The 8,269-nt window shown below is 36.9% G+C and overlaps 1 protein-coding gene across 13 annotated transcripts; it reads right to left on the bottom strand.

The window, feature by feature from the left end:
• Nucleotides 1–222: 222 nt before the first annotated feature.
• On the bottom strand, nucleotides 223–5,987 carry cdca4 (cell division cycle associated 4). 13 transcript variants are annotated; one of them, XM_079583590.1, is made up of 6 exons: nucleotides 5,582–5,868; nucleotides 5,187–5,332; nucleotides 4,964–5,073; nucleotides 4,095–4,119; nucleotides 3,537–3,623; nucleotides 223–2,441 (listed from the first exon to the last, which is right to left on the bottom strand). In XM_079583590.1, the coding sequence occupies exon 6, from the start codon at nucleotides 2,432–2,434 to the stop codon at nucleotides 1,568–1,570; it is 867 nt and encodes a 288-aa protein (XP_079439716.1). In that variant the 5' UTR covers nucleotides 2,435–2,441; nucleotides 3,537–3,623; nucleotides 4,095–4,119; nucleotides 4,964–5,073; nucleotides 5,187–5,332; nucleotides 5,582–5,868; the 3' UTR covers nucleotides 223–1,567. The 13 variants fall into 13 exon arrangements, with proteins under 13 accessions (XP_079439716.1, XP_079439717.1, XP_079439709.1 ...); XM_079583591.1 differs by having other exon boundaries at nucleotides 4,964–5,070; nucleotides 5,582–5,830; XM_079583583.1 differs by lacking the exon at nucleotides 3,537–3,623 and having other exon boundaries at nucleotides 5,582–5,678.
• Nucleotides 5,988–8,269: the final 2,282 nt, after the last annotated feature.

The raw sequence follows: 8,269 nt of genomic DNA, 5'->3' as shown, positions 1-8,269 counted from the left end.
CCAGTTTAGAAAAATAAATCGACACCAAAACCATGTCATCACTTTATACCCAAATCAGTTACTTGGTAATCTTGCCACTTCAAATATCACACTTCTCACCCAACAAATGTTCTCTGTGCTCGTCTACAGCTACAGGCGTTGATGACTATGACAGCAGCTTAATAGTTACACTATTAATTAAAATTATAATTAACATAAAAAAAAACACACAGAATTGTTTTTATAAGATGTACCTTTTATTAAAAAACGTTAAAAAAGCTACAATGCTCATATAAAATGTTTATACTCTATACTAGTTTAAGATCATACAATAAAAAAATCCTCTTAGAATTTAAGTGAGACAATGTAGAAGAACACAATTATCAAAATGTAATAACCTATAATTTGCACAAACATAGTTTATGCAAAACCAAATAATATATATGTAACAACAGGAAAATGTTGGGTAAAATAAAACCATCTCTTGCTGACTGATTCTGAAGTATAAAAAAGAATACTGTACTAAATGCATTTTAAACACTTCATACATAGAAAGTGTTATGACACTCAATGCATAGAACTAGACACATGTCTTCTCATTATGAGGGGTCTAGAGGACTAAAAGACAGATATACTTAAGCCATTCACCCATATTAAAACAGTTAACTTGCTTAAAATCAATACTTAAACCAATGATTGGTGCAAATCAACTTACAAAGCACTAATTCTGAGACCGATTTACTATGAGCAAAAGGCTTTGGTCAATCAGTCCCCATAGAGTTAAAAAGCCACCCTGAGTTTGACCACAGCCAATACTCGCCATTTGCAGTAAATAAATTAAATAAATTAAGTCATAATATAGAATGGGTTGGCCCCATTAAACTTCATTTGTTGATTAGACAAAATATAAGAACGTTGACGTCTAACAACAAACAAAACCTACGGCTGAGCTGATTGACAGCCAACTGCAATCAAACCTTGAGAGGAAAAAAAAATACTTTGTGCAAACAAGCACATAAACATAAAACATGCATCATTGTATATGTATATTTGGTGCTTTTTTTTGCATACTGTTGTATTGAATTAAGTTCCTTCAGTTTATGGATTTTGATAAACAGAAAAGTTGAGTTGTTGCACATAAGAATCTAATCTCTTCGTTTAAAATCAATCTGCAGAACATGTACATAATGTACAGTAACATATTACAAGAAGAATCTATTGTAAAAAATATATATTTATGTACACATTTTAGACAATCTTTTGTCTTCTTATGAAAATATCCCAAGCTTTACAACGTTTGTATACATCTTGTTCTGCTCTCTGTAGTGTCATGAGTATAACAAATAAATTAAATTAAAAAATAAAATAAAAACCCATGTCTGGACAGACAAATACAGAAAAAAATTATTAAAACATACAAAGGGTATGCAAATAATATGACTATGGTCAGCTCATAAAATCAAGGCCATCCTTCACAAGACATCAACTCTTTTCCCTGAAAGGACTCCAGACTTTACTTGCATTCCATAAGGAACAGAAAAGCCATTGACATTAAGACAAGCGTGTAAGTCTCTGAATAAGCTCTAACCTAAGAACCCACAATGATTTCCATGATGTGATCCAGTTCATTGAGATCAGAACGACAGTTCGGTGTTGACACTATGGAAGGGGAACCGTGTGAAGGTCCCAAGCTGTCAAGGAGGTCATAAGGGCCCATTTTGGGTGCACTCTGCATGCCAGTCAGCATGGTGTCCAGATCATAGTAGGAGGTGTCCACATCGGAGAAAAGCTCCTCAAGAGCAGAGTCTGGACCCGGTGAACCGTTTTTTATTTCAAATGTCCCAAAAACTTGTCCAATGGTCTTAGGGCCCTCAGTGGAAGCCTCATCCTCGGTGTTGATCTCCTCATCTTCTCCTGAACCAAGTCTAGAGTCTTCAAGGACCTCTTCATCCCTCTCTATGCCACTGAGCTCATTCTTCTCCCAGCACTGGCCCATACGCCCTGCCAGGTAGACATTAGAAACAGTATCTCTAACTGAAACGGAGCACAGTGTTTCATCAGCGACCACCTCCTCTTCACGGCAACCTTCGTAGCTGATGACAGAAAAGACCTTAGGTTCTGCATCCTGCTCCCGTGACCTGCAAAGGACCTCAGTGGCCACCAAACGCTCAGAGGGGCTCTGGCCTGCATTGCAGAATGCTTCAGTGACCATATGCCAGCTGCCATCATGGGTCATCTCCTCCTGAATCTGCCTGACCGTGTTGGCGATGAGAACCGAGCGGCAGAGGTTGGGCTCCACCAGCATGTGGCATAACTGCAGCTTAATGAGGGACATGTCCAGCAGCGACTGCCGCTGCAAACTGTACGAGGATGCCACCCTGGCACCTACCAGGCCTTCTTCGGATATCTCTTCACCACCATCGGAAAATTTACGCTTGGTGCCCTTGGAGAACATGTTTAGCCTACAGACAAGAGACAAAAAAAAAAAAAAAAAAAAACAGAAGAGTGATGGTCAGTTCACATTTATCCACTCATGTTTAGGGAATTAAGTCAAGACAATATCAGAACTATAATATATAACCAATAGTGGAGTTGTCAGAAAAAGTCGATACTGAAATTTAACAAATGTGACTCGTAAAACATTTGTGATTGCCCATTGTACTCACGCGCTCATCAGATGTCTGTGATTGGCTACAATGATCAGCACTTGAAAAACAAGTTGTAAATATACATCAATGTTCACCGAGCGCTTACACATAACAGACGGGAGCGTTTAAAAGCAGGATTTCATCAGCCGACCGGTTTCAATCGCTCCTGCTTTTTAAAACACTTCCGTGTGCTCTCAAGCGCTCCCGTGCCCTGATCATTGTAGCCAATCACAGAGCGGACATATCTGATGAGCGCGTGAACACAGTGGCCAATCAGAGGCATTTATGATTCTGCTCAACAGCGCTCAAAGCATCACAATATTTAAATTTCAGTACAGACTTGGTACCGAAGTCGATACTTTTTGACAACTAACCAATAGAAATGTCAATGACAAAGGATAAATTCAAGAAGCATCATTCTATGAAACTCAGCCTTAACAAAAACATACGAACAACAAATCCAAAGTGAAAATATTCTCTTAGAACACCTAAATATTATAAAAATGTGCAGTGGGTATATATAAATAAAGGATAATTAACTAATATATGATTAATTACTTGCATTTTAGAATAATATATTATATTCTAAATTAAATCTTGATGAGTAGAGCCTAATAAACTATGGATCAACTAAATGCTTGAGTTTAATTGAAAATTAATTAAAATGCAACAAACTCCTACATTTAGAATATTTTTGAGGCCACAGATCACATCTTACATTCATGGTCAATCCACAGCCACCTTAAATATGAAAAATGCATTTTGTAATGTAGATATTTGCCCATGATGAGGATCTTGTTCTCTTTTTTTAAAAGAAGAAAGTAATCTACACTAGATTTAGCTAACAAAATGTTGGAATTATGCTTCAAGCCTTTGAATATGAATAAAAATGGAGGTGAAAGTAGATACCCCAAACAGAAAGTCTAATGTGGAGAGCCACAGTACTGAGACGAGGAGTCCCTGTCTCCGTGGCCAGCCAACCAGGGTTACAGGAGCCTAAAAGTAACAAACATGCATCCAGTATAGGAAAAACACATGACACCAACCAGCATGACAAAGCACATTATCTGTCATCACACCAGCTCTTGGCCGACAGTGTTTGTGAGCATGTGTGTATGTATGTAGTGAGGAGAAGGGAGGGGGCACAGGGACCTCTGATCAGCTACTTTTGTCAAATACTGGTGGGTAGGTGAGAGGTGGGGAAGACATAAGACGAAAGCTAAACAATGGTAATGAGTTACATTTTACACATCAAACTCTATGCAAAACAAGCAAACCAACAAATTCATTGAGTGCAAGCACACACAAAAATCCACCACATAAATTGCAAAGTCATTTCATGTTAAGAGGGATGACTTAACATAATGGAGATGATTTGCTTGACAGTTACCAAGATCACACACAAGAACTTTAAACCCATAACCACATTGTTAACCAGATATATTAATGGCATGGTGGTTTGCCTACCTGAAGCATGGGTGACATCCCAGCACTGTTGAAAAAAAGACCAGAGTGCAAGCTGACACACATCCACTGCAACTAAAACTACAACCAACATTTCGTACACCAGCACTGTATTCTGTTTATATGTAATAGAGAGTGCTGCAGGAATGAGTCCTAAAACCCAGAAACGAGTTAGCATTTTTTTAACCTCTGATTCCATCATCCCAAAGTCAAAAGGTTTTTGGATAAATACCAAAAAGTCTGATAAAAAAAAACTCAAGATATCTTCATTCATGTTTTATTCTATGACATTAAAATAGCCTACACCAGAAATACCCCACTCCTGATTTTTATGCTTTTATATGCCTTGAAAAAGGTGGTTGCTAGCAAGTGGGTCTCCAGAGGTCTTTCTTTCATGTCAAACTGGGAAAACTCATCTACCGCTTTTACAGCCTCATTGTATTTATACTCAACTATTCTATCTCAAACTTTCCAAATTGTAGATTTGGAAAGAATAATAGATTTGTGATGTTTATGATGAACAAAACGGATGAGAAAAATCATTCAATTTTGTTCATTACAAAGCTTATTTTTTGCAATTAACCAAATTGTCAATGTAAAAAATCCTACATGTTTTTTTTTTTTTTGTCAATGGTACAGGGTGATGCTAACTTCTGGGCTGGCCTACAAAAATGTGTTATCCCTGCTGCACTCTATATCTAGAAAGATTTTCAGAAGATCTTAATTTGCCCTTATGCATAAGAGTTAAGGTATTCTACAGAACTGACATTCTTATTCTACATTGCAAGTTGTGACACAAAATTAATCAAAAGAAACATGTTACAAAAAAAAAGCAATCCTTCCAGTAGCTGGAGTCTAAGCTACAAACTTACAGCGAAGGGGGCAATGGGTAATTCATCCACAGTGAACGTATCATACAGGCTCCACCCAGACAGACTCACTTCCCCTCCCCCACCGCACTGACGTGGTCAAAAGTGCGCTACTGGGTAAGTAACAAAATAAATAAAAAACCAGTGAAATAAACACCCAAACTCTTAATACGAAGATTCGATAAACAATAATCCACTAAATGTATATAAAAAGGAGGTTACTCACAGACTCCCTGACATGCGAGACGGGGAAACAAAGGTATAAACCTCTCTGCTGAGACGACAAAGATGGAAGCCATTTTGATTTTTCAAACGGGTCCGCTGGCTAGTCAACTTCGCCTCGTTTACGGCCAACCCAAACAGCATCTTCAACTTTTCCACACGTTTACCGTGTCGACAAAATGCACATGAGAGTGAAATATATACTTCGAAAACACACATGACATGTAAAGGCAAATAACAGGGGCGGCTAAACATGGACCGCACGGTCACTTCCGCAAACATGCCGCTTTTCGAAATCGACCGCGCATTTAACCATCGCGGATCGAGATCTTCTAAAGCGGCGCGGCTACATAATATATATTTTATTTAAATCGCACATCCCAGTAGGCTAAGACTTACCTCGTGTTTTTTTGGTGGCGAGCGTCATAAGCGTTTCGTAGGCCTGGTTTAATACTGAAGCTGCAGCTCCTTCGGCCTCACCAGCACAGATTGCAGTGAGCATAGCATACGGCAAGCAGCAAGAGGCAGCCAGCTGCAGCAGTGAAAGGGCCGATGGGGGCGGACGCTTTTGCATTTTGATCGACAGCAGGCCATCGCAGGAACGGGGAGCCCCGAACAAAAGCGTCTGTGATTCTACCCATGGGCCCCAACTTCAACAATGCACATCTTGTTTTTGAGGAATCTTAAAAATCAAATGGACATGCACGAATTTATGATTTGACAAAGTAGACTATACACACTGAGTTATTTATTGGTGCCATTTCTCCGACATTCACTGCATCCCAGAAATGACATTCAGAAAATCAATTAACATTTGAAAGATCCACTTTTTATTGAAAGTAAATTGAAGACAGTGCTAGAAATAAATGTTGTTGTTATAATGTGCCTATATTTGCACAATATAGCCTACATGGGTTTCAGCTTATTTTTATTGCCTTGCACTTGAAAACCAAATGTACTTGTAGGCCTAGTATTTGTATCTGTCAAAAGCGTTTGATACATACGGTTAATCATTAGCCTATACTTTATTGGAAAAGCTAATTATGGTACATCATTTAAAAAAAATAGAAGACAGTTTGTTTGCTTTAAGGGTTGCTATTCAATGTAAGATTATGGGGTTCTTCAGGGGTCCATTCTTGGACCCTATTTCTTATTTATATAAATGATTTGTGTTTCAAATATTCTTACTCCAATAATGTCTGCAGATGACACAACCTTTGTTCTCTCTCACTCAAATTTTTATTAAGTGATTAAGAATGTAAATGATGGTCTTATTGCTTATACTAATGTATGTTTAATTTATCTGTATCTCTCATATTGTATAGTTTAGGGCGAGCACTTTTCCTATACTCTTCAAAAAACTATTTATGATATTAATGTTTCTCAAGTATGTGTTTTCATTTATTAAATATATTCAAGTGAAGGTAACATTCCAGAGCAATTTCAGATGTATTTTAAAGTAAATTCACAGGTTCACTGTCATTTAATTCGTCAATCTTCAGATTTTCATCTTTCTAAATTTCTCACTGGTCAATACTCAATAAGATTTAGGGGCATTAAATTGTGGAATTGCTTATCCTATCTAGCAAGAAAATGTTCTTCTTTAAAATGTATAAATTATCATTTTATTGCTGCATTGTAACTGTATTTTCTTGTATATATTTTATATTTGTGGAAATAAACTAAAGATAAAAAAAATATGTCACTGCGCCACTGCCCTTTGTCAATTCGAATGATTTAAGTAAATAAAATAAAAGCAGATTCATTAGCCTATATAATAATGCTAAGTTTAAACTTTATTTTTGACCACATATTTTCAATATTTTGTGCATTCACTTTTACAGTTCTGCTACTGTAAGGATGAAGTTAACCGTTTTTCAAATGATAGTATAGAAATTCTGCACATAATTTTGCCCGAATGCTAAAGGAAAATAATACCCCTGTGAATTAAAAGTACAACATGGCAAGTAGTATTTTATTATAAGTATTTAGTTAATTTGGCAGGGGCACTGGAAAATACATAGCTGTCTGCCTTCCATGGTCTGGCAGTAAAAACAATCACATGATTCATGGTTTTCCATATATTCTGAAGAAGTGAGCTTTGACTTTCATTGCTATACATAGTTTTGTCTCTAGTACTCCCTAAATTGTTTTAATTTCAATCAAAAGGCCAGTCTGCCAATTTTTTGCCAGTTTGTGGTGAATTTGTGTTCCTCATAAACAGTGAGGGATAGTTCACCTAAAAATAAAAATTACAAATCAATTTCTCACCCTCATGTCTTTCCAAACCTGCAAGACTTTCATTCATCTTCGGAACAATTACGTTTTTTTATGATGAAATCTGAGCGATTTCTGTCCCTCCATTGGCAGCTACGCAACTACCACTTTGACAGAAAAATGAATCCATATGAATCATGTGGTTTAGTCCAAATTTTCTGAAGAGACACGATCGCTTTATAGGATGAACAGATTGAATTTAGACTTTTATTCATATAAACATTGATCAGCGAACATAAACAAGTTCAACCGAACCTGCTTGACTTGTGAGAACAAACCTCTTGCGGAATCTCAAACGTGCTGCATAACACACGAGAATGAACCTCATTGGTTCTCGCACGACAAGCGAACATGCTTGAGCTTGTTTACCACAAATTATGTGTGATTTGATGAATGTTTATTTGTGAAAAAATATTATTTTCAATCTGTTCATCATTTAAAGCCATCGTGTCTCTTCAGAAAATTTTAACTAAAACACTCAATTCATGGATTAGTATTATGATCTCTTTATGAACTTTTTAAAGCGTCAAAGTATGTTAAATAGACTGTCAATGGAGGGACAGAAATCTCTCAGATTTCATCAAAAAGATCTTCATCTTCATTTGTGTTCTAAAGATGAAAGAAAGTCTCACGGGTTTGGAACGTAACGAGAGTGGAATTAACAGAATTTTAATTTTTTGGTGGACTACCCCTTTGTGACTCCATTTTGCTGACAATAGTTCAGTCCACTTAAAGGGGTGGTTGAGTATGATTTCACTTTTCTAACTTTAGTTAGTGTGTAATGTTGCTGTTTGAGCATAAACAACATCT

This window comes from Phoxinus phoxinus (genome assembly GCF_949152265.1).
Source record: "Phoxinus phoxinus genome assembly, chromosome: 16".
NCBI classification, from domain to species: domain Eukaryota; kingdom Metazoa; phylum Chordata; class Actinopteri; order Cypriniformes; family Leuciscidae; genus Phoxinus; species Phoxinus phoxinus.
This window is presented reverse-complemented; position numbering and strand designations above follow the sequence as displayed.